The 21470-nt window shown below is 37.8% G+C and overlaps 1 protein-coding gene across 2 annotated transcripts in view; it reads left to right on the forward strand.

Annotated features, from left to right (window-relative positions):
* The window catches only part of LOC131070457 (ubiquitin-like-specific protease 1D), a 208061-nt gene that overhangs the window by 107188 nt on the left and 79403 nt on the right, over window positions 1-21470 (forward strand). For both annotated transcript variants that reach the window (XM_058006014.1, XM_058006015.1), the window contains exon 9: window positions 18176-18278. In XM_058006014.1, coding sequence (XP_057861997.1) covers window positions 18176-18278 — 103 coding nt within the window. The remainder of the gene's footprint in view (window positions 1-18175; window positions 18279-21470) is intronic.

Genomic DNA, 21470 nt, shown 5'->3' on the forward strand with positions numbered 1-21470 from the left:
TAAAACCCCGATTGCATGTATGTACTTTCCAACTTGTATACTTGCGAAAATTCTCCCAAGATCCGAAATTGGTCAAAGTCAAGATTTTCCCATTTCTACATATCTTCCCTCTTCCTCTCACAAAACCGTGAAATTCAGAGATCAAAGTTTTACCCATTTGAAAAAGAAAGAATGATATTTGCAGCTGATTATGATGTGGCCTTAACTCTTTTAAGTCTTCATCACAGCATTCCAGGTTCACAATCAATGTCAGATTTGCCGGCATCGCCAACTCCAAAGAAAATGAAATACAAATATGACAAATACCAGAATGAGGTTACACCTTCCCAGGTATCTTCTCCATTGGATCGCATCAGGGACACAGAAATAGGGCACGTTGATATGGCAGAATTCATTCACAGGGTAGAAGATCCACAGGATAACAACTTGCAGCGGCTGTTGGACAGCCATATCCATCATGCATCTTCTTTCCCAGTGGCTGCCCTAGAACCTGAGTTTGTTCTCGCATGCGCCCATCATTTTGACAAAGAGTCAAGAGTCATAAAAAATGATGATGGTGAAGCCATAATTCGTCTTGATGCGGATACAATCGAGAAGGTCTTCAAAATACCTCCTGCACCTGTTTATATGGAAATCACCAAAGAAAGTGCAGCAGAGTATTATGTGAAAAGAGAAAAAGATTGCAAGCGCCACATCAATAGGTGGATTCAAGAGCCACGTCCTTCCTTCTGAAGATGGGCAAAGTTGTACCGTTGTGATTTCAAGTGGGAGATAGGAGACACCATCACTCTTCTCAGCAGAATGTTGGGCCTTGAGCACTCCAATGTCTTTGAGCCATGGATGTATCAATTCATCATGTTCATACGGCAGTCGCATCACATTTCATGGGGTGAAATCATCAGCGATGCTTTGTGCGAACAACTTGCAGCGGTTCCTACCACTATGACCTTCTTCATGAATTCTTATTTGGTATATTTAGCAGCATCACTTAGACACTTTCCAGGTCTTTCTACCAAGGGTGATCGCTCGCTTATACCAGTTTGGGAATATTATGACCAGTTGCCTTTGAAACCTAGCAGACTGCATTTCAGAAGAGTCCAAGATGCATTCTTTGGATATTTCATGTGTCAGATTGACATGGATCTCACAAATAAAAGAGTATCAGATGAGGCATGGGTCAAGGTGTCTGAGTATGGGTGTTTATTCCTGCAATTTCCCACCTTCACCTACATGAGGATTGGGTGCTATGATGGACAGCCATACATGCTTCCAAGATACCCAACCGATAAGATAATTCTTATGGAGTTGGGAAGACAGATTATGGCCGTTCACACTCTTCAGTCTGCTAGACACAAGGTTGGAATGGGGATCTCCAGCACAAATCCATTGAAAATTGGTCGATACTCCCTTGTCACATCTGTGAAGGCTAAGGCCATGGAGGTTGAATTGCAGGAAATCAAGCTTAAGAGGTTCAAACCTAAAGCTGATTTTGATTATAGAGGTGTGAAGGAAAAGATCAAGAAATCCTTTGTACATGTTCATCGCATTGAAGACATCTGGGCAGATCTCCGCACAAAAGCCGAAGTTCTGAAGATGGATTACTGCAGGCTCACTGTTGAGCAAATTGTTGACTTGAACTTGGCAGATATCCCACAAGGGATGATCGATGATGGGCATATACTTGATCCTGAATACACTTCACGAAGGGTTGAGGAAGCTCCACTTCCTTTGATCCAATGGTCACACAAGGAGTGCGTCTCCATTCTTGACAGATTTCAGCCTATCTTGGCCAACACTAACGCATGGCTGAAAAGTAATGCTGTTAGACTTATCAAAATCAAGGTTGGTAAAGAAGATGATTCTACAGGGCCTCTTGGACGGAAGTCTGAGATTCAGATTGATAATAAGGAGGGTGCTTCATCTTCAGGCACAAGGATCAAGTTATGAGTTAGTCGTGCAGTAGTGCTTCCTCCTGAGGAGACAACTACTCGTGGGAAGGAGAAATCACGGTTCCATGTTCAGGTGATCGATCTGGATAATCCAGAAGAGGGGCAGCAATCTGATGATGCGCCTAAGTCTCCAGTTTCAGACACGCCTCACGAGGTCATTCCTCCGGTTTCCATTGAGACGCCTCTTTCTCCTCCTGATTTGCTCATTGATGAGTCTCCTCAGAATGCAGTTCCCATTTCAGCATACGAGCCTTCTCCTGATCAACAACGAGAAAGTGTGTTGAAAGTTCCTGAAGATATTCCCACTTGCATTCAGTTATCAGAAATTGATACTTCCACTTCTGGTTTTGAAGAATTCATGAGGCAATCTTCATGTCCATTGGTAACTGAGCAAACCGTGGTCGCTATTCAAACAGATATTCCTCCCAGGGTGACCACGGTAGTTCAAACAGAAACTGCTTCTCCTTTGCCTACAGCTGCTACAGGAAGTGAGTTGACGACTTTGCCTCCATGGCTTAGTTCTTTCACCCCGAAAAGAAAGAAGCAAGAGATCTCACCTGATGCCTTTGACTACCAGCAACTCAAACAGTCCAGATCCAAAGTTGCTAAGAAGGCGAAGACTATTTCTAGGGTAACTGTTGATAGCAACAAGATGAAAGTAGCTGAAATTGTGGAACCTATTGCAGATAAACCACTTGATGAAATGTCAGCTGCTGATTATAAGGTTACAAGGGTAGAATTGGGCAAGCAAACACATGAGGTCATTGAACATGATGCTCAGTTTTCTGTTGCTTCACTAGTGCAAAGGTGTGACGATCTTCTTGCAAAGAAAAACAAGCTAGAAGAAGAAAACTGACAGCTCATGGCAGCCATTCATAAAATCACAAAACCTGCTGTTGAAGGGAGTAACTCCATAGGTTCTTCTAGTTCCCAAGAATCGATTCGTGGAGTGGAAAGGGCTGCTCAGAAAGTACAAGCACTGGATTCCTGGGTTGATCAGCTTCATGATCAATGCGTGCAAGTGATAAAAGACATTTTTCAAATAATGTCTAAGTTGGAAACCATTGAGGAGAAATTGGATCAGACTTCTAACACTTTCAAAAAGAATCTGGAAAGTGTTGAGAAAAGTCTGGCAATCTGGCGTACCATGCCCCAACAAAAGCTCAATATCCTGCAGGATCACGCCATCATCTCTTCCAGGGTCATGTACTTGGAATTTGAAGAACTCATGGAAAACAAGACTCTTGTTCTTAAATCCCTCATCGAAGAGATCAGTGATGCAAGGAGATTCCGGGATGAAGTTTATCAAGGTATTGTCTCACATTGTGAAAGGGCCTCTTGCAATATAGTAAGTCAGTATGGAGAGCTGATTCCAGAAGAAGAGGTTCTTGCGGATTTACAAATGAGGATTCATGGTGAATGGAGGAGTGAACAATTCTCGGCAGTTTCAATTCAAGCATTGATGAAACACCAAGCCTTTTTGCATGAGATCCAGTCCATCCTGGATAAAGACAATTCCGCACTCCTCCGCTGTCACAACACTATTGTGAAGACTATGGTTGTTGCTAAGAACACCCATGAACCGAATCCCGAGGAACTACAAGCAAGCATCCGGAAATTTCAAGGATTCGTGTCTTCACAAAGTTCAACTTAAGTGTTTTTCAGCACTTAGTTGAATCTTCTCTCTTTTTGTAATTTCTTAGTTGTAATTTTGTTTTGACAAGATACATGTAAAAGTAATTTATGTAAAATGCAAGTTACACATTACTTGTACTTCTGTAATTACATGTAAGGCAACTACAAGTTGTGTCCGATTAGGACTGTAGTTGGAATAAGTCTTAGTTAGTTAGAGTAACTCTTAGTTAGTTAATGAAGTCTCAGTTATTTATTGAATGAGTCTTGGTGGTTGAGAGAATCTTTCAAGTTAGTTAGGATCCTCCCACCTTTTTTTCATGGCTCCTATTCTATAAATACTTGAGAGGTCCATTGTAATTTTTATCTTTTTGAAAGCAAGCAAAAACTCTGCCAAATTTATAGCAAGAAGTCTTTGAGCTTATGTATGTGAATTGAAGGTTTTGAAGAATAATAAAGAAGGATTACTCAAGTTTTGAGTCTTTGAGCTACATGTTTGGGTTTGAATCTTTTATTTCTTCTATGCAAAGTGTTTCTAAAGGAGCTTAGTCCAATCTGATTTGAAGTCTTTGAGCTGCAAGTAGAGAAGATTAATTAAAATAGGAAACTCTCTTGAAGGAGCAGCAAGTCTTTGAGCTTGCGTCTATTCTTGAGGAAAAATTACTGTTTGATAAGAAATAGCAGCAAGTCTTTGAGCTTGCACTAGTTCTTGTCTTTGTGTTAAAAGAATAGATTATTTCAGTCTTTGAGCTGTTATCTTTTATTTGTTGTAAAATTTAGTATAGCAAAAGGGTAGATAGGACTTCCAATAGTCAAGTCTTTGAGCTTGATATTGTTGTCCCGTCCCGAAGGAAGTGACGGAAGTCTTTGCGCTTTCAGGAAACTTCATTTCCTTTCTCTTATTTCACTTGAAAGTGGTTACTGCTGTTATTCAATCGCTATCCTTTTCTGTGAAGAGAAAAGGATATTGTCTTTCTTGAAAAAAGAAGAAAGATTGCTGTCCCATCCCATTTTATTTTCCAAGTTGTAGTTAGATAGGGGGAGCCTTCCCTTAATTAGGAGAGTTTTTACTCGTGTGCTGTGGTTGAAACCACAATTTTGTATATTTCCCCAAGTGTACAAAATTTTCAACCAACAAGCTCAAAGACTTGCTGCTCCTTCAAGAGAGTTTCCTATTTTAATTAATCTTCTCTACTTGCAGCTCAAAGACTTCAAATTAGATTGGACTAAGCTCCTTTAGAAATACTTTGCATAGAAGAAATAAAAAGATTCAAACTCAAACATGTAGCTCAAAGACTCTAAACTTGAGTAATCCTTCTTTTTTATTCTTCAAAAACTTTCAATCCACATACATAAGCTCAAAGACTTCTTGCTGTAAATTTGACAGAGTTTTTGCTTGCTTTCCAAAAGATAAAAATTACAATAGACCCCTCCAGTATTTATAGAAGAGGAGCCTTGAAAAAAAGGTGGGAGGATCCCAACTAACTTGAGAAAATCTGTCAACCACCTAGACTTATTCAAAAGCTAATTAAGACTTCATTGACTAACTAAGACTTATTCCAACTACAGTCCTAATTGGACACAACTTGTAGTTGTCTTACATGTAATTACAAAAGTGCAAGCAATGTGTAACTTGCTTTTTACAAAAAATACTTTTACATGTAACTTGTCAAAACGAAATTACAAATGCATAACTAAAATTATTCCATGTGTCTAAAGACACAACTCTAACTGCATCATCCTTTGTCTGTGATGATCTTCATGTCGCTTCAGGATGCTAGAACTTGAAGTATTCTAGATTGGTAAAGACATCTTGAACCGGAATGGGAACTTGTATCCTTAATGATCTTTGTGTCCTTGGCCAACGAACTTCAACCTTATCTTCTTGCTTGGGGTAGTACTATCTTTTCAGGAGGGAAAGGGTTGCCTTCCTCTTTTCACGTCATGAGCATCTTTGTCTTGAAAGCATTCCATGCTCTCAACCATGAATCGTTGTATCTCTTCTTTGTATCGTCATCCATTCTTGAAATTTGCTTGCAAAATAAGGCCCATGCCTTAATCCATTGATTTGGTAGATCGTGTGTGCAAACCGGACTGACAAGGGAAGGGATAAATTGATGCAAAAATGGGCTCACAAATGAATTTCGGGTTTTGGAAGCTGCATTACATGTGTGGGAAAAACAAGAGCATTACTTGCAATTGCGGGGAACAAACATGCAACTTCATATGTGTAATGGCTAAACACAAGTTTGCACTTGTAATTGGACCTTTAGAACTCATTTTCAAGTGTTTTTTGAGTGCATTTTGGACCAATTTCGGGTTCTGGATGGCTGATTGCAGGTAGACTTTAAATGGGGAAAATGAATGAAGGTGTGAAGTGAGTGGATGAAATGGTATGTACGGATGATGGAAATGAATATGAAAAGATTTTGGGAAGATCATCTTCAAGAAAATGGGAAGAACTTTCAACGTGTAATCTGGTTCTAAAAACCCGATTATGAAATGATGGGTATTTCTCATCTTTGCAACTTGGAATTTCAACAAAAGATGGTTAAATCTTTTATCCGTAAGGGAAGAACAATGATTTTCATCCAACTTGTAATCGGGATTTAAAAATCCCGAATACAAGTAAAGAGGGAAAATGGGGAAGAACAATGCAGTTCTAAAATTGCTTTACAAACGGGAAAATCTCTCTCACAAAATCTGATTTTTGGGGAAGAACCAACCATTTACAAATTTACAACTAGAAAGGAAAAACAAGAAAACAAGAAAAATGAAACAAGAAGAAAATAAATCTTACCTTGCTCCAATTTGAAAATGCCTCTCCAAAAGATGATCAATCTTTGAAATAAAGAAGAATATCTCTTAAAAAGAAATTAATTGTATTCCAAAACCCTAGCCACGTTTTTGAAAAAATGCCCAAAACTGAAAAACGTGGCAGCAAATGCATGAGAAATGGCATGGAAAATGGCCAAGACTCTTTCTAACCTCAATACCTTAGCATACCAAGCCAAAACGATTCATAACATTGCTGATTCATGGCATTCCAAATGGCAAAAAAAAATGTGGTTTTTTGAAAAAACGTGTTTGCTGTTATAAAGCTAAAAACCAGCAATCTTAACCTCCATGTGGCGTGAAAGGTGTTTGAAAATGCATAAAAATAGGGAGGAATCCAAAACGCCTTCTATCTCCCAAAAAATCTCCACAAAAATTTGCTAAAAATCCTCAAAAAACATGTTTTTCCTTGCAATTCAGGTTTTTTGGAACAAATAGCAAGTTGAAAATGTATGAAACAATGAAAATCGGGTTTTTTGGAGGATATGACAAGTTTAAAATTTCACTTTTTCAACATGTTAGGCAAAATCGGGATTTTTTGGCCAAATAGCAAGTTTAAAATGTCAAAAATGCACTTTATGAGCAAAATCGGGTTTTTTGGACCAAAGTGCAAGTTTTAAATTGTCACTTTTTCACTTACAAGGCAAAATCGGGATTTTTAAGACAAATAACAAGTTTAAAAATTCACTTTTTCACTCACCAAGCCAAAATCGGGATTTTTTGGACAAATGACAAGTTTAAAAATTGTCAAAAATGCACTTGCAAGGCAAAATCGGGTTTTTTGGAGCAAACTGCAAGTTTTAAATACTTGTAAATGGGAAATAAAATCCCTACAACAGGTTATACTTGCTTGCACATATGTAATGGGGATTTAAAATCCCTATTATATGCAAAAACCATTAAAGTAGGGGTTTTTTGACCAAACTGCAAGTTTACTTGTAAATGGGAAATAAAATCCCTACAAGAAGTTATACTTGCTTGCACATATGTAATGGGGATTTAAAATCCCTATTACATGCAAAAACCATTAAAGTAGGGTTTTTTTTTTACCAAACTGCAAGTTTACTTGTAATTGAGTCAAAAAATCCCTATTTTAACTAAAAAAGACCAAAAAACAATAAAAAAGATAAAAACAACAAAGGGGAAATTTAAAACAAATTACAAGTAACATCTTTTAAATAAAAGTGCACATGTAATAAGTCAAAAATTCTCCTACAAAGACCAAAATAACGAATATCATTAAAACTTGCAGTTTGAAGAAAATTCTCCACCTACAGTCGGGATTTTAAAACCTGACTGAAGGAAAGACACAGCAAACGAACCCAGAATTTGACGAAATTCGAAACGTAGTTCGAAAATAGACTGATGATTAAGCCAGTCCAAGGATTCGCCAAAATTCTGCCTCAGGAAGCGTGCCATAGAGTAATTTTTTTCATTTTTCACAAAAATTTTAACGTAGTGGTCCTTCATTTTTGAAAACAAAAATGAGGACAATAGAGGGACTCTTACTATTTTTAAAAGTAAGGCAAATGGACGCACAATGGATGTAGTGGTTGACTCTCTAGTTTAGACGGGATCGAGAAATAATGAGTATTTATGGAGTTATGTTATTTTAATTATTAATAAAGTAATACTTTATTAATAATTAATCATTAAAGGCATATTATAAAGTTATTAAAGTCGCTTTATGTACAATGGGGCCATGACCCTCAATTAAGTGACTTAAAGTGCAATTAATCATTATTAATATTTGAGGCCTATTTATTGATGCATTTGATAAAGTCAAAAGATAAATAGAAAATATCATTTTAAATGATATTAATGTGCATCTAATAATTCAAGTCTTGGGCGCCCACTTATGAGGATATTAAATAAAGTTATTATGCAAACCCTAAAGTGGATATGAAAGTGGATTTAAATGCTATTAAGGAGATTGAGGTTATAAAAGGACTCAAAAAGCAAATGCTTTTTCATTCTTGATGTTATTTGACTTGTGATTTTTGATATGAGAGCTGAGTGTAGAAATACACTAGGGTTTCAGTCATCTACAACATTGGAGAACAAAAACTCTTTAGTGTTTGTGCAATTTTGATGCTGTGCATGGTAGCTGATATTATTGCTTGAGAGGGCTTCATCCAAGAGTTCTATTTGTGCTTAAAAGTGAAGAATTTCATCTATCGTTTGAAGTTTTTGGAGGTTTATCTACAGCAGACCCAGGCATTTATCTTTGGCAGCCATTATCACTCAGAAATCAAGCTTTAATCTTGCTGCTACAATGGCGCTATAGTACCCGCGCTACAGTAAATCGCTACAGTCTTGGTGCAGATTTTAGTGGATTATTTCCAGAATTTAGCAAGGGTTTAAGAACAGATTGTTAATCATTCGAAGATCAATCATTGGTGACATATTTATTGCTGTTAGCACCCATTGTCTTAACCATGTGGGTCTCACAAAGAAAGCTATAATTAAGTTCCAGATTTGCTGATTATAAGTTTCAGACTTGTAGCTTATTTTCAGAATTTTCGGGTATGTTTGTATTACATTTGCAAGGAAATAAAGGTCTGAATTTTTGAATAATTAAATACATTGTATTTGCACAGCTCTTTAAATCTAATTTGATTGAATATCTTAAGAGGCTGTTATAGTAATTGTTTATTTCTCCCATTGCACTTCAACATCATTTGCTTTCCTGGTATTATCTTATTAAATCACGAGACAAACAAAACTTGGAAGTGCAAACATATGTTTGTAAACCCAAAATTAATAAACAAGGGCAGATATTTTGTGTAAGTAAGAATCCGATAGGAGAGTGTTCTTACATGCCACCCAACATGCCGTCATCTTCTCCATCAAAATATTGATCTTGGAATAGCTCTTATCCAAGATTGTGGTCCTCAATTTCGTCTCACCTAGTGGCACATATGATGGTCCTCCCGTCGCCACCATAGACATCATCTCCCTATAATAAGGAAACCGTGCAACATGAAATGGGATGCCATTGGCAAAGAACCTGCCAATTGACTCATCTATTTCATCCTTCAGCTGCACATTAAACAAATCAGCTATGGGGTTACTCTGCATCTTGCGTTTCCCTGTCCCCTTAGCCTTTCGTGATTGGGGCATGGCACTAGAAGTGGAAGTGGATGAAGGTCTAGACATCATTCCTCTCATCTGCAATGTATGAGGAGAAGTATGTTGCACTTGCCGGCTTTGCTGAAGGGCTGCCCTAGCAGACAAAGTAGTAGGGATTGAAACTTCTCTATCATTTGGAATGCCCCAAAGCTTGTTCATCTTAATTTTGTACTCTATATTTTTTAGGTTTTGCCAAAAACTTACAATGGTCCACACCTTTTCCTTTCCAAAAAAGTAAGTGTGCATTTGCTCTAGTGATGCTACCAAACCATTCAACCCCACAAATGTTGCACTGCCACTTTTGTGTTCCCCCACTTGTACGTGATGTGCCTTGTACTTTTGAAGCAAACTATCTTAGAGGAGATTTAGGATCATAAGAACCCCTAGCATATTGTGCCAACAACTTTGAAGGGCAGCTTGTACTAGTTGTTACACTCGCCATGGAACTAGATTGGGCTCCAGGATCAGCCCCATGGTCACCCCTCTCAGCCTCAGGTTTAGAATCTAAATCATTTTCACTATGAGAGTGGATTTCCATCTCATCTTTACTCATGTCATGGGAGCTCATTGTGATAGTGACATTGCATTTCACGAAATAAAAATAAAAATAAATTCAGCCTAGTTTAACAAATTGAAATACAAATTTGAAATTTCAATTTTGAAAACAAGTTAGAAATTTTATAATTTATAATTTTATATTTATTATTATTTAAAATTTGATGTTGAATCTTGAGGGCAAAATGATGAATGATTCATTCATCATTTTGCCCTCAAGATTCAACATCAAATCTAATTTTGAAATGAATAAAAAGAAAAGTTTAAACAAACAAAGAATTGAAAATCAGAAAATAAAACAAACAAAAAACAAGAAAAACAAGAAAAACCCTACCTTGTGCTTGGAAAATCTCTTCAAAATGTTGTGGAATCCTCTTCCTGATCCATTCATCATTTTGCCCTCAAGCTTCAACATCAAATCTGATTTTGAAATGAATAAAAAAAAAAGTTTAAACAAACAAAGAATTGAAAATCAGAAAATAAAACAAACAAAAACCAAGAAAAACCCTACCTTGTGCTTGGAAAATCTCTCCAAAATGTTGTAGAATCCTCTTCCTCCTCTTTTTCTTAGAATCTTACTCCTCACTCCTCTCACGCTTGCACTCACTCTTTTCACTCGTTCAATCAGACTTCACCAAGTTTTTCCTCCTCTTCAGCTTGCTGGAAAAAAAATCAGACTTAGAAATGTGAATGAAATCATCAAATTTGGTGGTTTTGTGTTGTATTGGGGGAATGGGTTGGGCCCACGTCAAATTAGGGTTACCCCCCAACCCCCAAAAATAGCTCATCTTTTTTAAAATTAAATTTTTTTAATGCTTTTTACAGCTGGGCGACGAGAGACTTTTGGACGTCTCCCTACTCCCCGAGAAACGTCTGGCGTCTCCCAAGGAGACTTGGAGACGTTGACGTCTCCAAGAATCCTTGGAGACGTGGGTTTGTTACCCTGTCTCCGGCGAAGCACCGATGGCTTTGGCAAGACGACGGAAGACGTCTCCAAGTCTCCTTGGGAGACGCGGGTTCGTTACCCTGGCTCTGGCGGAGAACTGGTGGTTGTGGCAGGACGGTGGGAGATGCCACGTCCCAGAAATGTCCCCGTCTCAGAAATGTGGGTCAAAAGGGGGGGGGGAACATGTTTCCGTGGAACACTGATTATATTCTTATATATTTTAATTTTAATTTTATTTTTATTCTTGTGAATTTTAATTTTATTATTATTATTTGCCATTAAATTCTATTTCAAAGTGGGGACATTACATGATCTCTTTTGCCATAGTATACAACTGTTTGATCTAATCAATTTTGTTGCCAATTTTTTATAGCATAAGGTTGAGGGAGTGGATAGCATAAGGTGTCCAAAAAATGTGTGAATAATGCTCCTCAACCAATAACTTAGCTGCTCTACAATTTTTGGTATTGTTTGTTATAACTTATAACTTGCACAACTTTTTGAGGGCCCACTTCATCAATGTCTTAACAAGGAATGTTAGCAATAAATGTACCATCCTCACCTCTTGTTCACAATCCACTGCTCTCAAAACATTGCCCCTCTAGGGACACGGCAATAACATTGATCAATGGTTGATTTTTTGCATCTTTCATCCACCAAAAATGATGGACACCCCTATTTAGAATCATGAATCCCTTATGGGCTTTAAGGTGTCCTCCACAAATTTTACCTCTTTTTCCAATAAGGTGCTACACCTTAAAACCCAAGCCCTTGTACCCTTTTGGAGCTCATTAATTGATTTCACCATTTGTTGCCAATATGTTGAGAAAACAACATTGAATGCCAATCCATTCGCATAGACACATCTCACTATGTGTTGATCGACAATCTTTTGAAACTCGTTATGAAATGCCATTTCCAACAATCCTTTGATCTCTTATGTGGAGGTCATCGGTTGTTCTTCAGGTTTGGACAAAAATGGATGGCTCTTTGTAGATTGAAAATGAGAAGGCGGTGGAGGGGGCTTCATCCCTCAAGATCCTTTCTTTGACAAAGGATGATTTCATTTATGCTCTGTTGCTTGATTTACTTTTTGTTTCTCTTCAATAAATGTCGAGGCTTGTGCTTCTAGAAAGCTATTACCACCTTTGCTTGGAATAAATGGATCTTGCACAAATGGTCTTTCACATGATTGTATGAGCTTGAATATATAACTTTACATTCACTACAAATCTTAACCACCACCACTTGGAAGTTGCTATACCATTTCAACATATTTCCAGAGGGGAGAATTTGTGTTTGTTTTGAAGTGGGGTCAGCTTACAAAGCTAGAAATCGTTGCCATTGTAATAGCTATGACAACAAGTTCAATAAACAAAACATTTGAAGAATTGAAACCAATGAAACAAAAAATTATATATACAATTTAATAATTAATTCTTTTAAAAAAATTAAGCTTCTTTTATGGATACCTAGAAGAATTAAAATAAACCAGAAACTTTAAAGCAAAACAAGAGAGTTCATTTGTAAAAAAATGTAGGAAAAAAATCAAAAACTTCAAAAAACCTACCTCTTTTGAAGAAATCTTTATCTACAATCTCCTTGACAACAAACAAACTCTTTTAAATGCATATGAATAGTACAAGAATTGGCATAGAATGTTCAACAATCAATCTTCTACTCTATTTGTGCAATGGCAAGCAAAAAAACAAGTTCAACAATGGAGGATAATGTTTTTGTTTTTCATTCACAATATGAAAAATGAGTTTTCTTTTTCCTTTTGGATGTTTTGTATACCACATTTTAGGGTTTGGGGGGCAAATTGCACTTTTAGGGAAAAAAGTAAAAAAAGTGGGCAAACTTGACGAATTGGCATTGGTACTTGTCAAATTCGCCCTCAGTTGGCTTGAGACAGACTCGTAGGGTTTGAACGGGACTCTACCTGAACTCGCAAGGTATTGAATCCAAACCTCAAACCTGGGCTGGGACCTAGGCTCTCTAGGGGCTCAACCAATAACCTAGTATTTAGCTAGTTAAAGATACACACTTACAATTTGAAATGCTATATTTAATTAGTCATGAGATAAACTTATATTCTATGTGAGTGTGAAATGCAGGGCCCATGGTTTGGATCACATGGCCATTGATTAGAGATTTTTAATTGCACACCAAAACACCATTGCCTATTTCCTTAGTTTAAGATTAAGATTTCACTTTCTAGCATCAACTGACCCGCACTCCTTGGTTTATGACACATGAATTGGTTATGTATAAGCTTTAGCTTCACCTCACAAAAGAGGCCTAGTTGCTGTTAAGATGGATGCAAAATCCTAGTAATAATGTCTATAGACAACATATGTAATGTCCCCTAATTAGTTATACTTTAAATTAACCTAAATTTGCTCAAATCTAAAAGAGGTAAATAAGTTTTAGGGGATGATGCAGAGGCACAAGGATGATCTCAATCACTAATGAGGCCTTACAAAATCACAATACCTTTGGGCTTACAAACCCCTCACAAAACCATCATACCCGGGTTCCTAGGATGCATGATAAATGAACTTCTAAGGGCAGCAAAGGGTTAACACATGAATTCCAAGAGTCCATTGACATAGTGTTGATGTGTTTTTTAAGCACATGCGAACATAGAATAAAATACCTAAAGGTACCTTATCCTCTCTTGAACAAAGTTTCCCGACTGCTGAAGATCTCGCCGAAGGATCAATCAGAGTAACTCCAAGGTTCTGATATGTAGGTTCTCTACGTGTGGATAAGCTCTTTGCGGTGCGATGTGATTTTGCTGGAATCACAAGGGGACTTACATTCGACTGCTTGAGCATCTGATTTGCTTTGGATATCACTGGAACGTGAGATTTTACTGGTTCTTGTTTAAAAAAAGGAAAAAAGGACAGGGGTTTGGAGAGGATCTAATCCTAAAACTAAGAACGTAAGAGCAATGAACGACCTTTGATGAAATTCTAAGTCTTGCTTTGACATCCTAGGATCATCTCCACAAGATTAGTGCGATCTTCTAAGGAAAGCTTTATGATGTTTAGATCACCGCTGCAAGCATGGACATCGTCAGGTTGATGCATATCAATGAAGAAGCGATAATTGAAGTTAAGCTTAAGTTGAATGATTCCAGTCGACTACGCAAGGCAAGTCTGCAATCAACAAACCACTAGTAGTATGGATATACGAATTTCACCGTTGATCATACAAATTTCTTCCATTCACCTAATAACATGAAATCAAATTTGAGAAGTATAGAGACCATGCAAATTGTTGAATCGACCCATAGAATTCACCATTTCTTCAATGAAGTGTACAAGTCTTTTGCAACAATATCTTGGCAACAATCTTTACCTTCTCTTTCTACTCTACTCTAACTATTTCCTACTCTCTGACTATTTACTATTAGCTCACTATTCACCCACTATTATCTATTAACCAACTATTAACCTTTACAAATGAGGAGCCAGGGCTTTATATAGGAAGCCCTTTATAAACAGACGACTCTGATTGAGTTAAAACCAATGGCTAGGATTACAAGATAGAAACCCTAATTAGGGTTTGTTACAACAAACTTCCTTAGCCAATTAGAAAATTACATTCCAAGGGCGAGGACCAATGAGAAGTAGGGGTGGGTACATCGAAGTTTGTGCCGCCTTCGATAAATTAGGTACATTGAATCTGGTCATGCTGAGGTGGACCAATCCGACTGGAGGAGTGATGACTGGGATGCCACCTTGTCTGACACTTGTAACTTGGTTGATGTTTAATTTGATGAGGTTGAGAAGCTAACTTTGATTAACTCCTCTGAGACTATTTGCTTCTTCAACGGACCCTTGTACTAACCTTATTTGATTCTCCTCTGTCTTTGACGTGATGGATGGGTGGTGTACCTTTCCTTGAAATGCTAGCAACGCCTTTCATTGTCATCTTGTGGTTCCTTAGTGTGGCAAAGTGAAGATTCTAGAGGTAGCTGGCAATTCCTTGAACACCTTGAGTCTTCCCTTTTGCCTGTGGAATGTCCTTGACGATGATGGACTGGAATTGGTCGTCCTTGATGATGCTGGACTGGAAGAGGTCGTCCTTGATGATGCTGGACTGGAAGATGTCGTCCTTGATGATGTTGGACTAGTTTTCTCCATCTGCAAAATAAACCAAAAGGTGATTAAGTACATATGACATATTCATTTCAACAAAGCATTTTCACCTTAAATCATCAACAAGAAGACTTTAAAATAAAGTTCGCTCAAAATCCTTCCCAGGGACAAGCCCTATAAGAATTTTGCCCTGGACCCTTTGGAAGGGTTAGGAGCGAAATTTGCTATTTTGCCCAATTTAGACCTCTTTTCAACATTATCTCACAATTAGCTCTTCGTCTGGCCCAAACAAGGTGAAAAATAGGAGTTTCAAAAGATTTCGCCCTGGACCCTTTGGAAGGGTTAGGAGCGAAATTTGCTATTTTGCCCAATTTAGACCTCTTTTCAACATTATCTCACAATTAGCTCTTCGTCTGGCCCAAACAAGGTGAAAAATAGGAGTTTCAAAAGATTTCCCCCTGGACCCTCTGGAAGGGTCAGGAGCGAATTTTGCATTCCAGGATAATTCTATCACTTGTTTACTCCAAAATTCCTCCCAAGGCAAACATATGACAACTTTCCTTCCTCCAAAGCCTAGGGATCCATGCTTTGACCTTTATCATGAGCAAGCTAGGTGAAATTGAGGATTTCGCCTTGGACCCTTTGGAAGGGTCAGGAGCGAATTTTGCATTCCTGGTTCAAATTCTTCTCACTTTGTGACCAATCCAACACCAAGCTTGATGTAAATTTGGGGCAAAATAGAGGTCTTAAGAATGTCGCTCTGGACCCTTTGGAAGGGTCAAGAGTGAATTTTGCATTTTAGGACAAAATCTATCATGTCTCCACTCCAAAATGCCTTCCAAGGCAACCATATACTAGTCTTCTCTCCTCTAAAGCCTAGGAATCCATAACATGACCTTCATCATGAGCAAATTAGGTGAAATTGAGGATTTTGCCTTGGACCCTTTGGAAGGGTCAGGAGCGAAATTCGCTTTAAGGGTCAGGAGTGAAATTTGACATTTTGGTCTCTCTGTCAGGATTCATGTATGGAATATAACATTTAAGTATAAGAAAGAAGAAAGATATAAGACTGTTAGGATGTTTGAGAGTGGTTTCGGACCTCAAGGAGTTATAATGAAAAATCTAGTTTTTGGAGGATTCTTCAGTTTTTTAGACTTAGTCAAATTTCAGGATCAGGAAGACATTCTAGACTTAGTCAAATTTCAGGGCATTTGAAGATCTGGATGACATTCCAGACTTCATCACTCACCAACTTGACCTAGCTCAGACCTTCAAGGATGATACTCACTCACCGAGCAAGACGCAATTAGCAACAAGAGCAAAACCAGGCCCTAAGGAAGACTCTCAAAGAAACCCTAATTCTGGGGCCCCGTGGACTCACCCTGGCTCAAGTAGAGCTTGCCATCGTAGTGATCCCTTTGGCAACACTCAACATGCAAAGGCTAATTGACAAACCCTAAAAACCTAGAAAGCAAACCCCAAAAAGCAAAAAAGTTGGGGTCCCCATTTGCAATGGGGCGATGTGTGAATACGTCACAACACATAGGCATGTTCAAGACACCAGCACAAACCCCAAACAACTTATTCCAACCATGGCATGGCCTGGAAGTCAATTACAAGGCGTCTTCTTCCACATGGTGCACCTAGGCCTAGTAGCCCTTAAAGTGAAGTTTGCATCCAAACAAAGGTTTTAACCATCTAAGGACACACCATAGCAGTAAATATGGGTTGATTTCAATAAGAGAATCCACCCAAAGGAGTTTTGCAAAGGTTTTCAAAGGATACTTATGACTGTCCTAAAACTGTCATTGTTTTAGGCTTGTAAAATTAGGCCTTCAATACAAGATTCACTCCAACGATCATACAAACTCTCATCCCAGGGTACCAGCACTTGGTTTCAGTCTCCACAAGGTCATCTCCACCAAATTTGGGCGTCCAAGGGGTCACTTTTTGCTTCTGCACTTCGTTTTGCAGCCTTATATCCCTTTTCTAGGCTTGTCACATGAAGATGCCAAGCCTAGGGCTTCACCAAACTCCTTCCAAACTCATCCTCCTGCCCTGCCACTTTGAAAACATGAAAGAACATACAAAAACCTATCATTCCACCAGGTTTCATGATCAGACCCTGATGGAATGAGGAGAAATCATGTTTTTATTGTTCAAACCCTAGGTGAGGAGGGTTTCCAGGCAGTTTTCAGTAAAGCACTCACCAAATGCACAAAACTCAACCAAATTGCACAAAATTGGTCTTGAATGGAAGGTAGGTCACAGGGCTTTCCAAAAAGTCAGATCTCATATTCTGATCTATCCATACAAAAAAGTTATGAACGCTGCAACAGGGCTGTTACAGAGAAATCTGGGAAGTTGCTGTATAAATTCTGTGTAGCTGTAGTTGACAGTTGTGGAGGTTTCCTTATAAACTTTCAAAGGAATGCAAAACAGATTTCAAGTTGTAAATTGTTGTGTAGTTGTTTTCATTTCTGCTGTTTGAATTTCAATGATTTGTGTGATTAATTTAATGTCTATTTAAGCATTAGAAAATTAGTTACTGTGATTAGAATTTTAATATTACACATGTTGGATGAGGGAGAGGTCACCCGCATGCTATCCTTTCAATAAGAAAACTGAATGACATTTTTTTAAAAGTCTGGCAAATTCTTAATAAGAGATGATGAAATGCCTCTTCTAAGGTATATTTGATGCAAGATTCATTAGTAATCAACAGAAGTATTGATTTTAAATCTATACTCAATTGTAGAAAAAGAAAGCATGATAGTAAGCTGTTGAGTCAGCGTTTAAGCTAAACAATATTAAAAAAAATTAGAATCATCTGTAAACAGTAGCATCATGATTTTTCAGTTGACTTTTTTATTACAATATGATTGGATTGAAAGATTGACAAATTATTTATGCAGTTGTGTTTATCTTTTGATGTTGTGCCATGTTGAGATCTTTGACCAAATTCCTAATGATTAAAGAGTTAAACATAATGAAATAGTCAATGGTTATTTTGACAGGTACCTTCAATGTTCTCAATCTTTATCCATTGATCAAATGAATAATTATCATTTCTTCAATACTTTCTTTTACAGTAAGCTTGAAGAAGCCTTGGATTCTCAGGTGAGTTATAGTGGGAGTGTCTAAAATTGTTGTTTCCATTTTTTTGTGTCACTAATTTTTTTCAAAACAACAAAACCAAAATATTCATGATGATGTTGAATGAAAAAAGTTAGATTTGTTATACCCTAATTTTCATCTCCACAGAATTTGGAACCCCATGATCACCTTGTAAAATATTCAGAATTTGTCTAGTAATCATATTTTGTTGTTAGCATTAACTTTTGAAAATTATAGCTGCTTTTAGGTGTTTTTAGTTATTTTAACAGCCACCCCCCACAAACCCCTACTATCCTTAAAATTTGGGAATGTTTTTGGTGTCATCAAAACCTTGTCCCCACACCCTCATTTGTCCAGAAACTTGGAGAAACACTCAAAATACATGTTTTCTTGGAAGGTGAATTCTTTGAGTAAGAGGAATAGATATGGTAGAAAAACAGAGCTTGAAAGAGTGGATTTCTTGTTAGGTTTTTAACTATCATGTCATTAACTCTTATGTTGTTGACATACAACCTGAATCTTGCATTCTTTTAACATTTATGAGATATGTTCAGCTTGCCCAGTAAGCAAGAGAAGTATAATGCGGTATGTATTCTTTAAAGATCAGATGCCAGTGATAAGAGCTGCCAATCATACATTGCACAACACAAAAGCAACATTCTGATTGGATCCTGCTAGGGATGACTATCACACCTACAGCACCTTTCCATGTGGTATGGATGTTTATTTTTTTATTTATTTTCCTTAAAGCAGATATTTGTGTGATCAGTGTGTATATACCACCTTACTGGAATAACGTTATCTCATATTTAAACCAAATGATGCAATGGGCCATTAGTTCACACCTGCAGAAAACCATCCTTATGAGAGATTTTAATACAGGAAAAACCCAGAAGAAATGAATGGCGGTCTTAGATTAACCAAAGGTGCAGACACTTCTATTTACAATGTATCCCACTCCTCTGTTGTTGATCTAGATTTTGCACACGGACTGTTTTATATGGTGCAACAGATGCAAAGAAATCCATTATATTGCTGAAAAGATTGACTGAATCATCATTTTTGCATTTTGTCTTGAAGGACAGCATGAAGTAAACACTGAAGTTAGTGATACTGCACTCTTAGTCCATTGGATGATTGTGGTGGATGTTAAGATTAAGGGCCAAAATATAGAGACAAGGCAATTTAAGTTTTAGAGCATTTGACTTTATCTGTATTTTTAAAGTAATGGTCATGTGAGTTGGAGGAAAGTCAGTTGTATTGATGGCCATGCTATTTACAGATTTATGCACAAATTCAAATATGTCAAACAGAAAATGAAATTAAGGGATGGGAATTTTTTTTGTCAAATCTTTTCAATGACTCAACAATTACAACAACAATTGGGTCATTTGGAGAAATTTTGTCAGACTTTGTGGATGGAAATAAGGTATATGGTGGTTTCCTACCATAATGGTTTGCTAGAGCTCCTAAGTGTCTATACCATGCTGCCTTTGGAGAACAGCTTGCTTACATGTGCATTACATAGGAGGGATGTCATCAAAGGGATAAAACTTCATGGGGCGGCATTTGGGGCTGCTTTGCTTGCACCATAGGTTGAGATCACCTCGGTGTCTTCTAATGGGGTTTATAATTATGTATAAGAGAGATGGGTAACAATGCCTCATAGCAGTGGCATGGCTTGTGGGCATTTCTAATCTCTTGGAATGGCATCTTGTATCAAGTAGCAGTATCTTCTATTGTCCCCCCTTGTTTTGCTAAGGGGATTTAAAATGTATATAGGGGTTTGGCCTATTAGGGTTTTCTAGAGTGACTTTAAGTAGGGAGGTGTTGATGTGTATTTTGTACATGACCAAACACAGAATAAAATACCTAAAAGGCACCTTATCCTCTCTTGAACAAAGTTCCCAACTGCTGAAGATCTCGCCGAAGGATCAGTCGAGGCAACTCCAAGGTTCTGCTTTGTAGGATCTCTACTCGTGGATAAGCTCTTCGCGGTATGATGTGATTTTGCTGGAATCACAAGGGGACTTACACTCAATGACCTAAATGTTTGATTTGCTGGAATCACAAGTCCTATTAACTAACTGGAAGACAAACAAATGACAAAAGATGCAGGGTTCAGGACGTCTACTCTACTACCTAGAATGCGAGAAAATGGATGAATGACTAGGTGGAGTCCTACTGGGCTGGGTCTCACCATCAGGTTGAACAGTTCAACACCAACTCAGTGCGATCTTCTAAGGGATGCTTCCAATATGTTCAAATCGTACACCATCTGACAATGATCACCATTCAAGATAATGTATGAACAATAGACGTGTAACGACTTAAGATTAAGCTCATTTTATGCCAGTTGACCACGTAGGGTGCACTTACCATCAGTAAGAGGCTAGTGGTATGGACTAGACAGATTCCACACAGGTGCATTCAACAATTTTCTTCACTCAATTTAATCATCTATCATCAAAAATGAAGTTTCAACAAGAGACCATGCACATTGCAAAGAAACAACATATTCCACCATATCTTCAATGAAAAGAAGTCTTTCCAATTAAGTCAACAATGTCTTGCCTTCTCTTCTTAATCTACTCTAATTGCTATTCTACTATTCTGGCCTCTATTACTAACTATTAACTATTAGCTATTATTGACTAACTATGAGCCTTTACAAATGAGGAGCCAGGGCTTATATAGCGCCCTCAATACAATTCAATGGCTCAGATCAATTTGAGATCAATGGCCGAGATTTTATAATGAAAACCCTAATTAGGGTTAGTTACAACAAACTTAATTCTGACCAATGAAATAATTGCATTATTTGGACACATGTCTTCTCTGGAATATTCGACCAATGGATAGCCGGGGTAGGTACATCGAAGTTAGTGCCATCTTTGATGAGTCAGGCACATTGAATCCAGACATGCTGAAGTGGACCAACCCGACTGGAGGATTGATGACTGGGATGCCACCTTGTCTTTCGTTCAAATGTTGTACTGGAAGAGGTCGTCCTTGATGAGGTTGGGCTGGAGAAGGTTGTCCTTGTTGATGCTGGGCTGGAGAAGATCGTCCTTGTTCTGGCCTGGTCTTCTTTCATCTGCCAAAACAAACCAAAAGATGATTAAGGACACATGATAAATTTATTTCAACATAGCATTTTCAACTTAAATCATCAACAAAAAGATATTATCCAAA

The sequence above is a fragment of the Cryptomeria japonica genome, chromosome 3 (genome assembly GCF_030272615.1).
Source record: "Cryptomeria japonica chromosome 3, Sugi_1.0, whole genome shotgun sequence".
NCBI classification, from domain to species: domain Eukaryota; kingdom Viridiplantae; phylum Streptophyta; class Pinopsida; order Cupressales; family Cupressaceae; genus Cryptomeria; species Cryptomeria japonica.